This window comes from Crotalus tigris, unplaced genomic scaffold (genome assembly GCF_016545835.1).
Source record: "Crotalus tigris isolate CLP2741 ecotype Arizona unplaced genomic scaffold, ASM1654583v1 scf7180000019630.4133010339:1179603, whole genome shotgun sequence".
Lineage (NCBI taxonomy): Eukaryota > Metazoa > Chordata > Lepidosauria > Squamata > Viperidae > Crotalus > Crotalus tigris.
In genome coordinates, this window is record NW_024097627.1 from 662,839 (window position 1) to 686,104 (window position 23,266).

General features: G+C 37.2%; 1 protein-coding gene across 2 annotated transcripts in view; it reads left to right on the forward strand.

Annotated features, from left to right (window-relative positions):
* Positions 1-23,266, forward strand: part of BTBD11 (BTB domain containing 11) — a 246,510-nt gene that overhangs the window by 148,754 nt on the left and 74,490 nt on the right. For both annotated transcript variants that reach the window (XM_039363928.1, XM_039363929.1), the window contains exon 2: positions 21,936-22,085. In XM_039363928.1, the coding sequence (XP_039219862.1) occupies positions 21,936-22,085 (150 nt within the window). The remainder of the gene's footprint in view (positions 1-21,935; positions 22,086-23,266) is intronic.

Genomic DNA, 23,266 nt, shown 5'->3' on the forward strand with positions numbered 1-23,266 from the left:
TGAACAAAGTTCAGACTCCCACTCTTTGGCCAGAATATGGACCAAGTGAGGTAGTTCAGAACTGATATGATGTTATTTGATGCAGTGGTAAATGTAGTTTATATAATTGTCTTTGTTACTTAGAAACTTCCTTTTAGAGGGGAAAAAAATCAAGCAATGGTTATCTGTTTAATATGCCATCTATTATCTCTTTTATTTCCAGCAAACATACAATATTAAATAACTGTACAAATATATAAAAAGTAAAAAAAAGTCTGATTGATTAAAATAAGATCATCTTACTTTATAGAACTGAAGGAGATAACCAGTGACATGTGAAATTTATCTAGTAACGAATAATAGCCCTGCAAACCACATGGAATCCAGATGTCCCTTAAGGCTTCCTAAAGATATTAACCCTAAAATTAATGAAGAAAATATTTTAGACTAAACAAATAAGAAACATAATTGAATTTTTAAAAGAAAGCATGAAAATATGATTTCCTTTCTACAGTAATTGAAATGCACTTTTTCTATAAGAAGATGTACATCTTGATAAATTGGTAACCAAAAAAAAAAACAAAAAAAACCCCCCAAGAAAAACTATATGGAAAACAAAACAAAACAAAACATCCTTCTTCCCATTACTTGAAACAGTGTATTTGCAGAGTGCTTTTCATTCTATGTGTCAGTCAGCCCGTCTTTTTTTTTTATACAGTGTTTTCTAAACAAATCTTGAAGATTCTTTGATATGAAAATAATCAATCATGATGGCTGGTGTGGCTTCAGTTGTTGATTATTTCTACTATAAAACATAAGAGCTTTGTAAAGCACATGTTCCAGACTTGTAAAAACTAAGACAAAACCTGAGTCCCAAATCATAGGCTGCAATAGAAATGAGTCCTTATAGAGTTTACCTAGTGCACAGGTTGGCAACCTGCGGCTCTTTGAGCCTTCCCCTGTGGCTCCCAGCCTCCTCTGCCATTTGCAGAGACAGAGAGAGGCAATTGTGCTTCCCTGCTTCTCTCTCTGTCTCTCTCTGTCTCTCTCTCTCTCTGTGTGTGTGTGTTTGTGTGGCCCCTCAAGTAACATAGTATTTTTTTTATGATATGAGTAATATAAAAATGTTGGAATGGTTTATATGAGGGAAATGTTTTAGATAATTAAATGTAATTGACTTTGAGAAAATTTCAATTGATAAAAATGTTTTGAATAGATTTAAAAGATTAGATGATTGGATTTACTAGATGGAATATTTAAAGATTAAATATTTGTTTCAATATGATTAAAAAGAACAGAAAAAATTGGATATACAAGTATTTTAGCTTTAGGGGGACATGTTTTTCAAGTAGTATATTTTCTTTTCTTTTTTCTTTTCTTTTTGTTTTAAGATGAAAAATGTAAAATTGTTGGGATTGCTTGTATGAGGAAAAAGTTTTAAATATTTAAATGTAATTAACTCTGAGAAAATCTTAACTGGTAAGAATGTTTTGGACATTGCGGGGAATACAAATCTAAATAAGAACTTTGAAAGGATTTATGACAAGGTAATTAAGATGATCGATTAGAAAAGAAGCTTTATATTGATTTGGTTGCTATTTGTAGAAATGCTAGAAAAATGTTTATATTCAATTGTTATCTATCAAAATATTAAAAAATGTACTAATTTAAAGTTGATAAAAGGGAATATTACTGGAAAAAGAGAAAATCAAGGAAAGCTACTATGTGGATTATGGAATTATAGAAATTAATTGTTATTGATTGTTTTTAAATATAAACCCAGACAACACACAGTTTACCAAATATTAAGGTGATTATGTTAAAAATTAATAAAATATATTAAAAAAATGTTGAAAAATGATTTAGAGAAATTCTCTCTAAAAGAAAGATTGAGCAGAGAAAGAGAAATGATAATAAAAGGCAAAGTTTTCCTATTTTGAAAATTAATTAATGATGTTTTATAAATGTCACAGAGTCAGCATCCTCATAAATTTCAGACAAACCACTATGCATAATTCTGGACATTATTATGTAGCATTCATAGAATATTTCTGCTACTTATTATAGTAATGAACCTTAAATTGTGCTTAAACCATGTGATACAATGAAGTGGCTTTGTCATTGCAATAATTTCATTTTTAAGCATCTTTAGAAGAATTCATTTTAAACTCCTAGAATGGGAGGGGAAGATTGCTGTTTCAGAATATTTTTCCGTTTTTAGCAGCTAATCAATTGTCCTACTTAAGGCAGAGAAATATGTTGTCTTGATTTACTCAGTATTGTAGCCCACAGAAAGCCCTATTCTATTCTGTGTGAATATTTTATAATTCTTACACCTTGTAATACAGACCTTATTTCCTCAGAATTGAAAATGTTTCCCAATTTTGCTCACTTGTTCATGCTCAAAAATAAAACAGAAATAAATTAAAAGCAGATTCCCCAAAAGAGAAACACCTTCAAAAGAAAACTAAGAGCTGTTAGTTGTAGGAATATTATGGCAGCTTTGTCTGTGCCTGGAAGAGCCCAGGACCACTGCCTAGGGGTCTTAAAACATCAGAAAGGGTATACAAAATATTGAAACCATTCCCAGGTCTCTGACTGTCTTTTGTTTTTAGTAACCACTAGTTCTGGTATCAAATTCAGGAGTGAATGTTAAAAACATAGGACCAAAAATGGAGCTACTGAAAAAGAAGTGGGATCTATCATTATTCTCAAGAGATTCTTGTAGTGGTGCAGTGGTTCAACAGGATGGAAAAAAATGGGGTGGGGTGGAGTGAGAATAAAACCAGGTAGCAAGTGTTAACAAAAAAGGAAACCAAGCAGTGGTATAATTGGTATTCTAGAAAAGGGCATGGCTGATTGACTGAAATCCTGAATAGGGATACATTTTTTAAGAGACGAAGGTATACTGCAGTATTTTTTTTTTAGTTCAGAATAGGTTGTATTTCTCTTCTCCTATTTATGGAGAAGACTCCTGCGAGTCCCTTGGACTGCAAGGCGTTCAAACCGGTCAGTCCTAGAAGAGATCAACCCTGACTGCTCCTTAGAAGGCCAGATCCTGAAGTTGAAACTCAAGTACTTTGGCCACCTAATGAGAAGGAAGGATTCACTGGAGAAGAGCCTAATGCTGGGAAAGATTGAGGGCAATAGAAGAAGGGGACGACAGAGAATGAGATGGCTGGATGGAGTCACTGAAGCAGTAGGTGTGAATTTAAATGGACTCCAGAAGATGGTAGAGGACAGGAAGACCTGGAGGAACGTTGTCCATGGGGTTGCGATGGGTCGGACACGACTTCGCAATTAACAACAACAATTTATGGAAACTTCTGAAATACAGTAAATTAGGGAAAGTAGCACTGTAGGCATAACATCAAGCCTTAAATATGGATTAGATTGCAGCCATACCTTTTCTGTTATATTATAGGAACAGAAGAAGGGATAGGGATATGTGGGAATATCCTGTCTATTTGCCTTAACAATTGATTTTTTCTCTCATTTTGTGAATTGTATACTATATTGTGATATTTGCACCTTGTTAGAGCTTGTTCTGTGAATTACTGAGTTAATGAAGTTTCATTATTTGGACTGGTATTGTGTAAGTCAGATGTGTCCAGCCTGCAGCCCATGGTTTGCATGTGGCCCTGGACAGCTAGTAATGTGGCCCTCTAAGATTTTAATAAAAATATAAAAAATAAGGGAGTTTGTTATTTATATATATTAACTATATTACCGTAAATGCCGGCGTACAAGGCGACCCGGCGTATAAGACGACCCCCGTCTTTATAGCCGGGCCGCATTCCTAGAACGTCGTCTTATACACCGGAAACTACCAGTATTTCCGGCGTATAAGACGACTCGGCATATAAGACGACCCCCGTCTTTGGCGCTGATTTCAGCGCTCGCGGAAGTCGCCTTATACGCCGGCATTTACGGTACATATTTTATATGTGGCCCAAGACAATTCCTCTTCACTCAGAATGACCTAGGCAAGCCAAAAGGTGGGACAACCATGGTGTATGCCATAACTACATTCATGATTGAAAAAGAATGCTTTTTAATGCCTTAGTTGAGAACACTGAAACAAGCATTTGTATTCAGTCTTCCTAACAAATATTATTATCAGTATAATTGAAACAACAGCGATACAGTACATAAAAACTTGGAAACAAGTGCCATTGAATGAAAACTTCCTTTTGTATTTTCATGCACAGAATTGTGTTGCAGGTATGGTTTGCATGGAAAGCCAACAACCATCCCACACAGTCTACCACAAATATATCTGGTGAGTTCCAGAAAGAAAGCTGAGAAGTGATCAAAAGTGGGAGGAGGGGAATACTCTAAAAATATTGAAGTGGATATAGAAAATAATCCATAATGTATTTAGTAAAATATATAGGAGCCTATATCAGTGGTTCTCAACCTGTGGGTCGGGACCCCATTTGGGGTCGAACGACCATTTCACGGGGGTCGCCAAACAATGCAGTCCACCATTTTTTCCCCCTTTTCCTTAGCTGTGCTACTCCCTTTTATTCTATTGGCTTTTGAAAGCCAATAGAATAGACTCTCTTGAATAGAGTCTAATTCTATTGGCTTTCAAAAGCCAATAGGAATTGTCCAGGCTGTCTCTGCCCTGCTGAGCCCGCCAAAAGTCCCATTCTGCAAACGGTGCTGCACCAGTTGAGTAGTCCTTGACTTATGACCAGTTGAGTAGTCCTCAACTTACGACCGGTTGGGGTGGGTCGTGGCATTAAAAAGTTGAGAACCACTGGCCTATATAAACTTTCAATAAAATTTGAAGCTGTAAAGCTAAGCTACAAATTAAAATATTGAGAAGGCTGTTCACTGAGGGCAACAGAGAAAGTAAGCTGTCCAATTGTGGATCTCCAGAAAAGATGATTATTAAAAGGAGGAAAAAGAAGACATTAGTGTGTGTTTATTTATGTTATAGATGAGATCAATTTTAGAAAGGTTCCTGTAATTTAAATAGAAATAAGATATATTTTGGTATAGTAGGAGAAGCTATGACCAAATTATCTATATGTGCATGCTAAGCCTGCTGTCCATGTGCTAATCAATCACTGATGGTCTTTCAGAATAAAGAATATTTTCAATAAACTTTGCCCTCAACAATTCTTCAATTTTAAACTGTTTTCTGAAAAGTACAGCTGTTAGAATTAAGAGACAGAGTTTCTCAAAATAAAGATTTTAGTTATGCAAACCACCAATGGTTGCCCAATTTCAAGTCCAAAAAGCACAAAGCAAAAAGTCCATTAAACAATGGGAAGAATGGGAGGAAAAAGCATAAGAGAATATAAAAAATACATTGTAAAGGGCAGTGAAATGTTTCAATAAATTCTTTGTAGTATACAATAAAGATTCTTATCTTGTCTGAAGACCTTCAGCCAAGTGTGAGCTTAGATAATAGTCATGCTGTGCTGAGCTGAACATCTGGGAAATATGTCTGAGATCTTGCCAGCTCAGAACTAGACAAGAGTATATGAAGACTATATGAACAATTAGCTTTACGTATACTGTACATTGAAAAGTTATACTTTCAGATTTCTTTGTGTATAGAAATATAATAGGCTAAAATATATTTTCAAAACATTTTTGATAAGGTCTGTAAAAGTTGCTGTTGTATGTACATAACAGCACTGAGAACCATTGAATGCAATAGAATTTTGACGTGAATAAAATTGTCCAGTAAGCAAACTTGTCAGTCATGAAAGCATATGGATGGCAATCTGTAGCCATAGGCTGCCTATGCCTCTTTTCCTTTTTTAAAGCAGGCTTTGAAACCTTCTTGTATATGTTGCTGAACATTGATAGAATGATTGTCAAAAATTATTTTATGGGTGGTAGCTAATTAAGCTGGAAGGTTGGACAAAAACAACTATATGGTTATGTGAGTACTGCATTGTTTTTCACCAAAGAAATAAGACTGTTTTATTTAAATTGTTCATATCAACTAGGATGTCAACTAATGTAATGAATTTATGGATTATGTCCTGTTGTCCAGAAGGATAAAATTCAAAGCAAACTGTCAAGAGCTTTAAAAAAATTCTGTTCCTACAACAGAATTATGAAGACCATAGATAAATATATAATAATACAAAAATAATCCAGCCTTCATGTATATACAGTGATGGATATGGGAAAACTCTGTAAGCATGTATGAAGGGTGAAGAAATGAAAGTCTAAAAATATTATTCAATATTCTGAATATTTCTGGCCATGGAGCAGAAGACAGTAGGAATTCCATAGCTACTATATTATACTTTGACAAGCTAATCCTCAATGGAACTGCATCTACATGGAGGGAAGTATGTAGTGGGGTACCCCAAGGCTCTTTTTTAGGCCCAGTACTCTTCAAAAAGATGTTGAGACTTTAGAAAGGTTGCAGAGAAGAGCAACAAAGATGATTAGGAGACTGGAAGCATATAAAGAACCATTGCTGGAATTGGATATGTCTAGTTTAATGAAAAGAAGGACTAGGAGTGACATGATAGCAGTGTTCCAATATCTCAGGGGTTGCCACAAAGAAGAACCAAGCTATTCTCCAAAGCACTTGAAGGCAGGACACGAAGCAATGGATGGAAACTTATCAAGAGAGAACCAACCTAGAATCTTCCTGGAATCACAAAGAATCTTATAACAATATTCTACATGGGGATGGAGGGACAGCTTGGAATTCCCAGGAATACTAAGGGCTACTTTAAAAAAAATATCAAGGACCACAGTGATCGAAAGAGGGGACTAAATTCATCCTATTCCTATTTACACCCCTTCTTTCCAAACTTATTCAGTGCTGTACTATAGAAATATACATTATTTTTTGTCAACAGATTGCTCTTTTGAACCAAAGCTCCACAGATGTTAGGGTCATAGAAATACAGCAGGAAAGCATTACAAAAATAATGAAATGGATGCAGTCAAGGGTAACAAATCCAAACTATTATCTGCCTCAAAACAAACAGGGTTCATGAGAAATAATTTAATTTCTTTCTGGCTCACTACTTTCCTTTTTTTGCCTAACAATAAAAATATGGAATGGAATGCATGGAGGTAGGCACAAAACATATAAGCATAATTTTCTGCCTAGACATGTTGTATATATTGATCAGTTTCTCATGAGCCGTAGAAATAGATCAATTTCATAGAGTGTAGATCAATTTCTATGAGTCATAGAAATACAGCAGGAAAGAGTAGACATAGTAGGTACACCATTCAAAAAATTTGCAGTCAAATCTACTTGGTGAGCGGTGACGTTGTATGTAAAGCTGAAGGTTTATGCCTACCTTATGGGTGAAAAATGGCTTGCATCTTTTGTTAACACCTGTTTGGATGAGCCAGACTTTCAGAGCTTACAGCACTGCAGGGCTGAAGCTAACAATGTGATTACTTCTAGACAAACTATTGGTCTACTTCCTACATAAGTCTTGGAAGTATTAAAATAATGTGGGGGCTCCTTTTTGCTTTTTCTCAAATGGATATCTTGGCTTAGACAGAAAACAGTATATGCTGCTTACTTTTGAACATTCCATGTTGAAGATAATAAAAGCGTTCCTCTTCCTTTTGAAACTGCATTGATTTTGGGTTGGTTTTTTTGATATTCTATTTCCTCTAGAGCAGTGTTTCTCAACCTTGACAATTTTAAGGCATGTGGATTTCAACTCCCAGAATTCCACAGCCAGCAGTGCTGGCTGTGGAATTCTGGGAGTTGAAATCCACATGCCTTAAAATTGTCAAGGTTGAGAAACACTGCTCTAGAGGGAGATGACATGGAGCCAGAATAGAAGCTTCCACAGAATGGTCCTACATGCAAGTTGTATCTCTGTCAGCCATTCCCATTCCAGTGGCGTAGTTAATCCATATGCCAGGACTGTAACAGACTGTATTTCACCAGGTTGGCAGGGAAATGGAGAACCTAAACATTTGAGAAATTGATCAATTGATCAATTTCCTGTCTAAGCAGGAAATTATGCTTAGGTTCTGTGCCTACCTCTATGCATTCCATCCCATACTTTCGTTCTAAGTGGGGGGGGAAATAAAATAGTGAGCCAAGAAGAAATTAAGACTATTTCTCAGGAACCTTATTTGTTTTGCAGCAGATAATACTTTGGATTTGTTACTCCTGACTGCATCCATTTCATTATTTTTGTAATACTTCAAGAAACATTTAATTCAGATCATCATTATTTCCCTATAGTTTATGTAGTGAATTATAGCCATCTTTTTGTTCTGTATATTTTATTTTAAGTTGCCGTTAGGAGGACTAAATGAATTTTCATTTAATTGCCAAATGTGCAAAAGGTGTGTCAGAACTGAAACAAACACTGATGGTGATGATAAATTTTCTGGCAACAAATAAAAAGAAGGGCTACTACGCTTCCCCCCCCCCCCCAAGGGCTAGGAGACACTAAGGAGTAGAATAGTAATTATACCGATATGACTGAAACCATTTTTTAAGATAAATACAGATAGTCCTCAACTTACAACAATTCATTTAGTGATCGTTCAAAGTTAGCACTGAAAAAAGTGAGTCATGACCATTTTTCACACATGATCATTTCAGCTTCCCCCTGGTCATGTGATTTACATTTGAATGCTTGGCAACTGGTTCATATTTATGACGGTTGCAGTGTCCCGAGGTCATGTAATCACCTTCTGCGACCTTCTGACAAAGCAAAGTCAATGGGGAAGCCAGATTTACTTAACAACCATGTTACTAATTTAACAACTGCAATTTAACAAATGTGGCAAGAAAATTCGTAAAATGGGGGAACATTAGTAATTAACAAATTACTCACTTAGCAACATAAATTCTGGGCTCAATTGTGGCCGTAAGCTGAGGCCTACCTGTAAATCACTTCAAGTTCATTGTTTGCTTAAAAAGTTTTCTGTTTCGTTCCTTTTGTTATTATCATCATATTACTTGGTCACTGACACTACTGTTTCCTTGGTCTAAATTGGTTACTGAACCCTCAATTGTAATATTGCTTCAGCAAACACTATTTTTGTTAGGAAATCAATTTCATTGCATTATTAATCTTGGAGAAATTGTAATGTACAATATTGTATCTTTCATTAGGACAGTGAAGCCCTGCACATGCTCTTGACATCCGAGCAGTTCCGTCTTAGCATGTCTCACAAAAAGCTCAACCATTATCCACAAATGGCTTTTTGTGTTTCTCCCTACAATAAATCCCCAAACCACATACAATCTACTCAATTAAATAGGGCTTTTCCCCTTAACTTCTCTACTACAAGGATAAGCTTATCACTTCTAGTGGTCAGTATCATTGAAAACAGAAATAATATTATAGTCAGTATGGTCTAGTGGTTAAGGCACCAGACTAGAAAATTGGAGACTGTGAGTTCTAATCCTGACTAAGCCATGAAAGCTGAGTAATATTAAGCCAGTCACTGTTTCTCAATGCACTTCATTGGGTATTGTGGGGCAAATAAGAGGAGGAAGGAATATTAGGTATTTTCACTGCTTTGACAAATTTCTAAAATTAGTAAAAGTGGGATAAAAATAAATAAATCATCCTTGGAAAATGCAACCTGGTTTGATTGTGTTTTACATCTATAGATGAGCAATTCATATCTTGCTAGTAAGTGGTATCTTAAAGTTGTTTAAAATATTTGCTTCAGTTTCATGCCACATAGTTATTTTACACTGCAGGTCGCGTTGCTGAGACACTGAGCATGGATTAGGGATAAATTCAGATAGGAGGGCATGCTGAAATTCACCAAGCTAAAATTAGATATTTTCCTTCCTTCCTTTAGTTATACTGAGAGAATATTAGAGAGAAAAGAACCAAGTCAAAAGAAAGCATATTTCTTCATTTGTCCACCTGGGATGATATCAGTCAGAAATAAATATTTTTTTTCTTGACATCTGCCTTTGGAAATCTAGCGATCATTTATTATATCTAAGCCTAGCAGCCAAGTATTAAATATAAAATATATATTTTCTCTTCTGCCTAGTCAAATTTCTTTTTCTCCCTTTCATTTTTGTTTGAAGTTTGCATAGATTTGATTGCATTTTGGTTTGCATTTTTTTCCCCTGATATTTCCCCATCCATAATCAAATACAACAGTGTGTTGTCACATAGATTTGCAAAAACAAACATAGAAATATCCTATTTTTCACAGTCATTCTAGAGATTTGCATACAAGGAAGGAAGGAAACAGATAAAAAATTATTGAAAATGGTGCAAGCTTGATTGCTGCCATATTCTGATAATCTTGTTTCTCTCCAGTGCTTATATTTTCAATATCAAGAATCATTATTTCTAAAACCCTGCTGTTAAAATATAGAAGAAACATATGATTAATTAAATGTGGCTGTGTTCCACATAGCTAAATAATACTTGCAGTGGAGAAGTAGGGTCAGCTGTTCTCCCAACACAAGGATGTATAGACAACACACAGACAAACATACAGTATCTAACAAATACAATGTCTAACAAAAATTTCTCTATTAGATGCTATCACAATGAGACTGCAGTTGGTATCAATGGGAGCGTCATTAATATTTTTAGGACCTAATCCCCAGCATAAACCCCTCTCTTTAGGACCAAAAGATTGGAGAAGTGATAGTACCACTTTATACTGCACTAGTGAGGCCATGTTTGGAATACCGTGTCCAGTTCTGGTCACCAAAATACAAAAATGATGCTGAAAAAAGCAATAAAGATGATAAAGGGTATGGAGGCTACATTATATGATGAACAGTTAGGGGAACTAGGGGTCTAGTCCAGACATGTCAAACTCGCGATGTTATGTGACATCGCACAACGTATCAGAGCTTTTTCTCCATTGCCGGCAACGGGGTGGGTGCGGTTTCCTGGTGATGCGTCCGGCCTGTGGGCTGGCAGTTTGACACCCCTGGTCTAGTCTAATGAAAACAAGGATTAGGGGTAATATGATAGCTGTCTTTTGGTACTTATGGGGCTCTCACAGAGAAGAGGGGGTTGACTTATTCTGCAAAGCACCTGAGGGTAGGAGAAGAAACAATGCATTAAAGAGAGATTCCATCTGTAACTAAGGAGAAATTTCCTGACAGTGAGAACAATTAATCAGTGGAACAGCTTGCCTCCCAGAGTTGTGGATGCTTCATCAGTGGAGATTTCAAGAAAAGATTGGACAACCATTTTTCTGGGATGGTATAAGGCCTCCTGTTTTAGGCAGGGAGTTGGGCATCTGTTTTGCAAATTCATGAAAAGAAAAATGGGGAGAGATGGAATTCCAAATGATATGATTTACTTATTTCCTGTTGTGTCATTAATTGCTTTGAAAACATGCAATGCTTAATGTATATTTAGCATTAAAGGAGATACATGACTATAGAAAAGGTAGTAAGATAACAAGCTAACAGCAAACAGCCCAAGAACCACCAAGACCACTCCATTAACACTGATAGGGCAAGCTACTAGAACATAAATTGAAAGCAAACCCCACTCCTTACTAGCACCGATGTTACCTGATGATGTTGGATAGTGAAATATCTGCAAGAAAACAACCAAGCTGAGAAAGTTCCAAGGATCCTTCAACAATCTTCTTTGACAACTGAAATTTCCTGAGTAATTCTAAAACTGGATCAATTTTGCTATTACAAGTAGTGCTCGACTTACAACAATTCAGTTTAGTAACTGAGAGTTACTAAACTGTGTTTACTATCTGTGTTTAGAGTAGTTTAATATGTAACAAGCAATTTGAACATATGAAAATGGAAGGAATCTGAAACAGTAGCCCACAGTGCAATTTGGAAGCTTCATCTGCATTATTTCAAATTTCTACAATATACAGGTAGTTCTTGACTGACCACCATTTGTTTAGTGACCGTTCAAAGATTCAGTGGCACTGAAAAAAGTGACTTATAAGCATTTTTCACACTTATGGCGGTTGAAGCATCCCCACGGTCACCTGATTTACACTCAGATGCTTGACAACTGGTTCATATTTATGACACTTAACAAATGTGGCAATAAAAATTGTAAAATGGGACAAAACTCAGTTAACAAATTTCTCACTTAACAACATAAATTCTGAGCTCAATTGTGGTCATAAGTCAAGGACTGCCTATAGTTACATGACTTAAATCTCTTATTTCATACTTCCTAGAGAAAAGGCAGGATACTGATGATGGTGGTGATGGAAGTAATGGAATAGGAGGGGGTGGAGGGGGATGGGAGAGACAGACAGCATAAAAATGGAAACAGATTTTTCTCAGGAGCAATGGGAAGACTAGGCCCATGTTTTCTGTTGGCAGGACATTTCCAAAATCTATCTTTATTTATAGCAGATGAGATTACAAAAGATGCCTTCTCTAAATTTCTAGTTAAAAAATGAAGGCCTGCTGTCCCCAGAAGAGCAGACCCCTCCAAGAAACACATGTGGTCACTGCCCTGGGTCAACATCAAAGACAGAGGCTTTCTGTTGGAGAATTAGTGAAGCATCTTTGATGAATTAGGAAAGCAGTTGAAGTTCAGAATCTTTTCATTACACATTTCTGAAATTCTGCAAAAGATGATACATAACAAAAATTAAAAAATGTATGTTGAGAGACCTCAATGTGTTTTGGATAGTTCTAAAAATAACTTCAGTTACATAAATCAGAGGTCCTCAACCTTTTGGGCACCAGGGACTGGTTCCATGGAGTGGGTTTTTTCCACGGACTGGAGGGTGCATGGTTTTGTGTGCTGTCTGCATCTCACAGATGGGGCTTTGCTAGTTTGTGCGGCCTGGTTGCTGGCATGCCGCGGCCCGGTACTGGTCCATGGACTGGGGATTGGGGACCCCTGACATAAATGGTATTTCCAGAAAAGGATGGAAATAACTAGAAGGGAATTATTTGGCAGAAAAAATTAAAATGGAATGATCGATATGATAGCCACATACAAAGTCTCAAGTCTAATAATACCTCTAAAACTCAGAATTAGGCTGGCCTTTGACTACATATTACTCTTCTCTTTGGAATTCAAAGTGATAATTCCTTTAAGGGAGCCAGTATGACCTAAGCATTTATACTGTTTTGTTACTCAGATTATGATGTCTTCGCCTGATATCCCTTCATACAAAAAGAGACTGGATAAGCAGAATGATGTCTAAATTTGACATGGAAAATTGTGTCTTGAATATGCAAACTAACATTTGTTCCACTGATATATTGCATTACAGGGTTTTTTTTTTCTTTTGCACTCAGTCACTCATGAAAAACAGGTGTGTGTGTATGTGTGTGTGTGTGTGTGTGTGAGTTAGTATTTCAACTGAGCAAATGTAGTTCCAACAAATTCACTGCTGTTTATTTCAGTGACATAAGAATGGATTTATATTGCTTTCATGCTAACAAGGAGCAATCTGTCTTTTTCCTCTAATTGCTTCTTAGTTAGAATAAACAAGATTTGAAATAAGAGGTGCCTGATTTGTTGGATTATTAATCATACAAATGTTTATTGTGACAGACTTCCTTATCCTATGCAGAATTGCAAAAAGCTGCCAATCAGATGCCTCCATGCAACTCAATGGTTTATTTAGATTTAATGTAAAGGAATGTCTGAGTAGCATAGGCCCATAAGTAGAAATGTGTGTTTGCAATGAATTAATGTACTCTTTTTGTGTGGATGCTAAAACTTATAGGAGCATGCATCGTAATGCATTGTTAAATAATAGATTAATAATTCCTTTTTCATTTGCTCCAATGAACAAGTGCTGTATTTGAATTACTATACCATAATCCCGACAGGAATATAGATTAAATGAGTTTTTGTTGGTGTCAGCTTTTGTCTTGTTCTAGGCACCTATCTTTGCAAAAATCAGTGGCCAAGGTGTTGGAACACCAGAATGCCCAGCCAATTAACGCCTTCTTCAACTGACAGCATAACAATAATCTCAATAAATACTGTAACACATGAGCACTGCGATCTCTTCCATAAAGTCGGAGAACATGGCTATCCCATGGTAGTACAGGGATCTTACCTTTTTACCTACTTTATTTTTATTAATTTGTTATATTTATATCTTGATTTTCCTCTAGTAGTTCAAAGATGCATTTTGCCCTTCAGATTTGCTCCAAAATAGGCAGCCTGTTGAACTGAGAGCACCTGGCCCAGGTTCACCCAGTGAATTTCTGTGCCTGAGGATGGATTCAAGGCCTATTTTTTATTAAACTCCTAGACAATTCTTTAGCCACTAAACCACACTACACTCCCTGATTTTTTGATTGCCTGCTTTATCCATCACTCAATTAGCCAGTTACAACATACTGAGATTGTTCATGCTTTTATCATCTTTCTTCAAGAGGCCATATACTCTGTCAGGCAAAAGTGCTTAATTCCGAAATGCCTACTTTTATCTCTGGTACAGCAGCAGCAGTTCTAGGGTTGTGTGGGTCAAAAAAGGCAAGATGGCAATTGAAGCCCTGTCATATTGTATCTGTGCATTTTAACATACCAACAAGTAGGTGTGACTTTAGTTGCAGTGCCACAACTGATATCTTACTTCTTTCAACATTTCTTCTTCCTGGGTTGTTACTTCTGCAATAGAATTAACTTTTATGCAGAATACTGGATTACATTTTTGTCATTAATCTACCATACATTTTTTTACTGAAAAATAAAAAAAACTTGTTAAATTTTATTGAGAAAATATCCTCCCCTCTCTTCAAATTCTTCTTTTATATTTTGAGGAGAACTGTTTATTTTAGATCAGCTGTTCTTTATAGTTTTTATAAAGCTATTCTTTAGGTGTTTATGAAGAATTATTTTTACTGAAAAGTTTTTACTGCAGAAACATAGTGTTCTTAGAGTTCATTTGCTGTCATGGTCTGGTAAAATTGGATTTTTGCTTTAATCTAATACCCTCTGGTGTGAGGAACTTTTATCACCTCCTACCTCACATTATTTGAAGAGAGGTGATGTCTACAAAGAAACACACATAGCAACAATATAGCACTGAAAGAAAAAGAAATGCAGAATTCAAAACAAGTAGAGGACTCTTATTTATTAACACGTGCATAGAGCATCATTTCTGAATAGGAACATTGGAGTCAATTTGAGACAATTTCAACTTTATTTTTACAACATTTGCTTATTGTAAATCAAAGCAACATGTCTAGATACACTTTAGCATCTTATGATTTACAAACTTATCTTACTACTAAGGCATTATTAAATCGTTAAGCAAAGTTCATCAGTGATCCATTGAAGTGTTTCATAGAAAAATGTTTCTACAGGGAGATTTCACTAAAATTAAATGCTTCATTTATTTAAAGGATGTATATCCTATCTTTCTGGCAACAAATGACACTCAGTACAACTAACAAAAATAAAAGTGGTATAATTAGAAATATAAGTAAAAGTATAAGTATTTAAATTCCACCTCTGGAATTTTCAGGCATGACAGGTATATATTCTTAACTATTAAAAACATACATAGAATAGCAGAATATTTTCTGAAATTCTACAGCCTAAACACATTTACATATAAACGACCTAAAAATATTTTGCCTACTGTTAATAGAATAACTGAAAGAGGAACCAGCCCACTTCTTTTGCTAAAGAGTTGTTAATCGTGAGAATTCTGAAATATTGTATATTGTAAAGGAAGACAAAAGTGGTCTGATGACTTCACGGAAATTATTTCCCAAATGTAGAGGTCAGTAGTTCACTAGTATTATCACACTAATATTTCTAAATCCCACTCACGATTAGTCACTTCCTTATTGGAAAGACCTGTCTTTATTGTTTGGTATGCAACCAACATCATGCTTCATTGTCATAACTGGCAGCTAGTAGGCAGGAAATAGTCTATAGTACCACAGCTTCTGGGTTAGCAAGGTAGGAAGCTTTATCACAAAGCAGAGAACAGATACTTCAAACTGTGTCATGTCAAATATGAAAACAAAAGACTTTTGTAGCAAGTCAAGACCCATTTTAATTCAACATTTATATTTCTAATAATAACAGAGTAGACAACCAATTCTTCTGGCAATCATCATGCACTGTGAAGGACTATTTCACTAATTCACCTTCCAGTTAGCATCAGGGTCATTTTTCCTTGTTCATTTTCCTTGTGCCTTGCATAATTTTATACAACTGTTACCACTTTTTTCCAAGCTAATGGATTCCAATATTTTTGGTGGGCCCTGATCATCTTGCTTAGTCTCTTCCAAATTTCTTTCAGTCTGCTATATCTTTTTCCAAATGTGGTAGTAAGAACTGTATGTAGTATTCCTGGTGCAGATGCAGCATATATTTCTATAGGGGCATTCCGGTGTTGGCACTTTTCAATCCCTTTCTCAATAATCCCTAGCATGGCAACTTGGCTTTTTCATAATCACCATGTACAGAGTTGACATATTCATTGATCTATTCACTATGACCTGGATAGTTAGAAAAAAACACATCTGTGTATATCCAAAGTCAGTGGGATTGTCATTCTTTCAAGGGCAGAACAAACCACATAGCAGAAAACACAGACAGAAACTTATTTGATTGATATAAGCTGTAATAATAGAACCTTGAAAGCCCAACAGGTTCTCTCTTTTATACTAAAGAGAATCAAAGCAAGACAATCTTGAGGGTGTTTTTTTTCGTTCTCCACGCTTAATGATCTTTTTGGCCTCATAGCTCTTACTCAGAAAGCAGGTAGAAGCTGTGGCTAAGTCTTTGTACAAAATCTTGTACATCAATTGTAACATACTGCATCTTGCCATACAAGTGTGTGATTGTATGCTTGGCATGGGATTATTATTATTATTATTATTTTTTGCTATTCAACTGGTCATTGAGAAATGTATGAATGTAAGAAAGTAGACTTAGAAAAATATATATGGTAAGAATAAGTTTGAATTATGGAATATTTTTCATGCCTATGAAGAATATGGTCTCTGCATTGATAAGAATAGTATGTAATGTAAATAAACCACATACTGTATGAGCATATTTGGCGTACTTAGACAGTAACTATTAATCTCAAAATTAATGTAACAAAGATTAATAGTTGTGTTTGTGAGAGATATTAGAATGAATAATTAAAAGCTAATTGTGAATGGTAAAAAATAAGAACAGAAAGAAAAAATTGTGAAATGTGGAGAAATTTTAAAGTATGCAAATTCTGAGAAAAAGGCAATGGACAGAATATGGTCTGTTGTGAAGAACTAATGTTTGTCAAAAGAAATGGAAATATCTATGTATACTTTTTAGCATACTTTTGCCTAATTTGTTACATAGATGTGAGAGTTGGATATATCAGAAGAAACCTGAAGGTGGATATAGTGGGAATATGGTTCTGAGAAATATCTGTGATAAAACAAGGTAAGGTCAAGAATTAATGGATGATGAATAAGTCATGAGCCGAAGTATGATGCTCAAGCATGTAATGTAATCCTGAATGACACTGATCAGCAAATGCAGTTATAAGTAATAAAGTTATCATTCAATTACATAAGTTTCCAATGACAAATGACACCAGGTTCTATTATTAAAGTTTATAAAGATGTGTCAGAATCTTTGATTTAGAAAGACAGATAAAAACAAACCAGTAATTGCTAGGGAAACAAAATAATTTTTTTGTTCTGCAGCTGCATCAATTGCCGGTATCCTCCCGGGTTCAATTCAAGGTGCAAGGTATAAGATAAAAAAGCATTTGTGGCATGGGGTCAGGTTATTTGAGGGACCACTTTTCTATAATTATCTCTGCCCATCCCATTAGGTCTAGCAGACAAAGCTTGCTTCAGGTTCCATCAGGCCACCTATTGAGACCAGGAAGAGAGCCTTTGAAATATGATTTCCCCAGAGATCAAATTGGCCCTAACTCTGCCAGCCTTTTGTAGGGCCTTAAAGATTGGCTTTGTCCCCAGGCTTAGGGATCAGAAAGTAGGGCTGAGCCTGTGCATTGAGTATATTGATTTGTGACTGATGAGTCTGTTTTAACCCAGACTGCTGTTTCTTGTATTTTGTTTGTTTGGTTTTACATTGTTGGCCACCTAGTGTAATACATTTCAGATGGGTGACCATATCAATGGAATAAATAAATAATTCAAGTTTGGAAGCCTTGAATGTCTGCATGTTTGTCAGATTAATCTGTGTGGCTGAAGAAGAAAAAAAATATACAGCTTATTAAGATTATGCTGAAATAAAACCTTGGAGTAGAGAGCAGACATAGTCAGTAATCACTTACCCCAGGGTTACTTAATTTTCAGTTTGAACAGGTCATCTTTAGTCAGTATTTTCTGGAAAGAACTCATGTAGATACTGTACTTGTGCAATCTCAGAGTGAATGTATGGGTTTACAGTATCTCATATATCCTTGCTGTCATCTGTCAGTGAAATGGAACTGAATGTGTTGCTTACACAATTGTTCTGACCTTATTTCAGTTTAAGCAACTATTCCTTTTTCTCAAATGGACTGAATTTTAGTGAGTCACCTAAGTTGGGACAGTCTATTAAACCATTGTCATATGTGGCCTTTGCCAAACTTCTGTTTTTTTTTCCTGATTGTGCTTTTTAGTGTGCATATGTATTTTGAGTTTTTCTATTTATTCGACAGATTGAAAATTAGTTTGTTTGTGTAAAAGCTGTGCCCTGACCAATTTCTAATTATAAAGAGCAAAAACTAACCCTTTGGAACAGCCTCTGGAATCATAAACCACTAACCTACATGCCATATAATTCATAACGTGCAAGTTATAATTTTTGCACTCAAAACAGCTGGTGCATATGATGAGCTCATAATGTGCATGGCTCATGAAGTTGGTTAGTGGCAGCTAGTTAGAGCAGGATAATAGAGAGCTGTCATACAGAATCAGTATTTTGCTGTATTTTTTTTTTTATGGGATTGTGTGAGGAAATTAATGACCAAGGGACTAAAACACTTGCCGGATTGAAGTACCATAGAAACTAGGCTGGAAATAAGTGTTTTAGGAACTCACTATGGATTGAATGAATGAACTGTTTCAAATGTATAATTTTATGCTGCACAATGGGCTAAGACCCCAGGGTTCTATATTTATATATTTTTAAATGTATTAATTAAGGAGTCCTGTGATTAAATCGTATTTAGTTGTAACTTTCCTGCAACATTTCTTGGACACATTAAAAAAACCAGTTTTAGTAGTAATAAAATATGCACATTATCACTCTTTCTATGAATCTCTTGCTTATTGGCTGAACATTTCAAAAACAATTATCAGAGACCTTAGGTGGCCCATTGTAGCAAAAACAATGAAAAGTTTCATCTCCCCTTAAAAGCTTTCCTATTAATTCTCCAGAGGCATCTATAAAAGCTTATACTATAAGCATTATGTTCATTTTTGAATATTTCTCAGAATTCTTTTTAGTATGCTTCTCTATACAAAGTTTACTTGTATCCTTCAGAATATATGATTGATGGATGGACAGGGATTCATTCTTAATATAAAGATTTATTGAAGACGGGGTTGACATAAAGATTGGACATAAAGATTAGAATCAGTTTTCTGATGTGCAATTCTGCTTGCACCAACCTGTCAGCATTAGGACATGTCGTGATGGTGCTGGCTTAGTATATTTAGCTCCTGATAACTGCTTCCAATGCTAGGATAGTCTCCACATGCTTATCTATTATCTACTATGGAAGAGAATTGGCAGTTACTTTATTTTCAGAGATTAACCTGGATAATTGCTATAAGTGCAGGGTGCTTTTCACAGGCAATAGTGTTTGCACTTTCATCAAAGAATTAGAAGAAAATGTGTTGTTCTTCTGTTGACCCAGAACAAGAATATTTTAAGGAAAAAAGAGGTGAATTACCTTGTGTAGAATTGATTTTGCAGGTGTTTCTGTTATAGCTCTGTTAGGCTTTGCTTTGCAGCTATGAAAAATAAGGTCACTCAAACATTTCTCAGTCATGTTTGTATACTTACATTGAAACAGATATTTCAGGATGGAACAGTCACTTTTTGATTTGGAAGATAGATGGTCTTTTGAACTATTGTTTAGTCAAGCACATACAATGAGGAACAATGAGATATACTGGGAGCATTGAGGTCCACAGGGAGAATCAAGGAGGACAAGTGACAAATATGTGCCCTGATATAAACTATGCCGCTTAGGTACTTGTACCTGACATCACATGTATGTACAAAAGTGAGAAGCTTGCATTGTGATGCCATCATCATCATCATCAAGTTGCAAGGGACCTTAGAGGTCATCTAGTTCAACCCCTTGCTCAGGCAGAAAACCCTATACCATTTCAGACAAATGGCTGTCCAGTCTCTTCTTAAAAACTTCCAGTGTTGGAGCATTCACCGCTTCTGGAGGCAGGTTGTTCCACTGGTTAATTGTTCTAACTGTCAGGAAGTTTCTCCTTAGTTCTAGGTTGCTTCTCTCCTTGATTAGTTTCCATCCGTTGCTTCTTGTCCTGCCTTCAGGCGTTTTGGAGAATAGCTTGACTTCCTATCATCTAGACTGTTGGCTATTCCTGCCAGCTTGGTGTCATCTGCAAATTTGATGAGTTCCCCATCTATCTCCTCGTCCAAATCATTGATGAAGATGTTGAAGAGCACTGGACCCAGAACAGAACTATAGGGCACCCCACTACACCCTTCCCTCCATGTAGATGCAGTTCCATTGAGGATCACACATTGAGTATGGCTGGTCAGCCAGCTATGAATCCATCTGGTGGTGATGCTGACTAACCCACATTTTTCTATCTTATCAAGTAGTAGGTTGTGATCTAGTTTATCAAATGCCTTACTGAAGTCCAAATAAATTATATGCATAGCATTCCTCTGATCCACTAATTTTGTCACTTGGTCAAAGAATGCAATAAGATTTGTCTGGCATGATCTGTTTTTGACAAACCCATGTTGGCTTTTAGTAATGACTTTGTTTGCCTAGATCAGTGGTTCTCAACCTTTTTAATGCCTTTTTAATGCCGCAACCGGTCGTAAGTCGAGGACTACTCAACCAATCGTAAGTCAAGGACTACTCAACTGGCGCAGCACCGTTTGCAGAATGGGGCTTTTGGCGGGCTCAGCAGGGCAGAGACAGCCTGGACAATTCCTATTGGCTTTTGAAAGCCAATAGAATTAGACTCTATTCAAGAGAGTCTATTCTATTGGCTTTCCAAAGCCAATTGAATAAAAGGGAGTAGCACAGCTAAGGAAAAGGGGGGAAAAATGGCGGACTGCGTTATTTGGCGACCCCCGTGAAATGGTCGTTCGACCCCAAATGGGGTCCCGACCCACAGGTTGAGAACCACTGGCCTTCGATGATTTGTTGTTTGGTTATCTTTTCCAGAATCTTCCCAGGTATTGAGGTCAGGCTGATAAGTCTGTAATTTCCTGGATCCATTTTTTCCCCCATTTTTTGAAGATGGGAACTACATCAGCTCTTTTCCAGTCCTCTGGTAGTTCCCCAGTGCTCCAGGATCTTTGAAAAATATAATTCAGTGGTTCTGAGATCACATCTGCCAGTTCCTTGAGAACCTTGGGGAGTAATCCATCTGGTCCTGGTGATTTGAACTTGTCTAGGCTGGACAAGTGCTCACTTGCCTATCTTAACTTGTGTTTCTTTTCTGTTTTTTATGACACACATTTCATCACTTAAATGTTATCCTGGTTAGGAACAAGTAGCTATGACTGGGAGGGAGTCATGGTTTGGTGTCAGAGCACATGCTTTCCCCATATTAGGTGCCTGATTTGATCTCTTGTCATCTCTAGTTTGAAACAATGTCTGTATAGCAGGGCTGAAATTGAGCTGAAGATCTTAAAGAATAAAAATAAAACTTCTTAAAATCCCACTGGCAATCAAAATACATAATATTAGGCTTGATTCAATAATGCTCTTTCTCTTATTGTAGGATAGCATTTTAGATTTGAGTCTGTTAAACTGAAAACCTGGCAGTTGTCCTGATTTTGTAACCACATTGAACGTTTTGTCCTCTCTTCTTTCTGCTTTAACAACAGGTGTTCCTTGTCTGCCAGAGAGTCTGAATCTTCACAAAGAACAGCAAAGGTCAAATAAGCCAGGAGATGTCCAGATATTTAGCCAATCAGAATTGCGAACCATCGAACAGTCGCTGCTTGCTACACGCGTGGGAAGTATTGCAGAACTTAGTAAGTGTGCATAATGTATTGTAACTCTTTTCTCCTTTGTGTGGTCATGCTCGTCGGCTCGGCCCTGCGAGACCAGCGGGGCTGCCGCGCACCACAGGGGGCCTGGCCGGCGCCATCCTGTTGTCGTCGCCGCCACCGCCAGGGGGGACCACTGCTTCCGCCGTGCCCACCACGTCGTCCAGGAGCTGCGCCAGAGCGGACGCCACTTGCGGCGGCTGGCAGCAGCCAGAAGTTGTAGACCTCGAAGGGCGTCGTATGAGCTCTTCCACCTTCTTTGTGGCGGTCCCGGGCGCTTGTTTCTTTCCCTGCTGCCCAGGCCTTTGATTCCTGGATGGCCTCCAGCGGCTGCAGAGGGGAGAGGAGCACAGTCGAAAGAATATAGGGGTCTTCAGATGTGGCCCTTTGTGACTTTTGGACTTCGACTCCCAGAATCTCTCAGCCAGTGTATGTTGACAGTATGATTGACTGTTTTTAATTTTCTTTTTAGTTTTATTGTATTAGAGTGTGTATGGGTGTGAGTGATGGAGCTGGGAATGAGAACTGGTGCCCTCTCTGCTGAGTGTGTAAATAGAAGTGGGGGGGCGGATGTACTTCCCGGCTCGATATGAATGTGAGATGTGGACTGCCGGGAGGGGGGGATGGTGGGAGGGAGACCTGCGGGGTGGGTGGGGAGTTTTCAGGGGTGGAGGTGGGCCGGAACATCCCGATTATCATAGGGAGAGGTAGATATGGCGGGAGCCAAGGGGCGGGCCATCTTTGGGGAACAAGGACTCGCTGCATTAAAGCGATTACTTGTTCTGGCCCCTTGGACTCTTCTCCAATACCTGGAGAGGGGGGTGTTCAGGACCCTGGCCTCAGGTTGCTGCTTCTTAATGCCAGGTCAGTTATTAATAAAGCTCCCTTCATCTGGGACTTGATACTAGATGAGGAGGCCGACCTGGCATGTATTACTGAGACCTGGCTGGGCCAAGAGGGAGGTGTTCCTCTCTCAGAGATGTGCCCAGACGGGTTTCAGATAATGCACCAACCACGATTCCAGGGAAGGGGTGGGGGAGTGGCGATTCTTGTCCGAGAATCCTTGAGACCTCGCAGGATCCCTGCCCCAGAGGTTGTTGGGTGTGAGTCCCTTCTCTTGAGGTTGGATTCAAGGGTTCAATTGGGCTTGTTGTTGACATACCTGC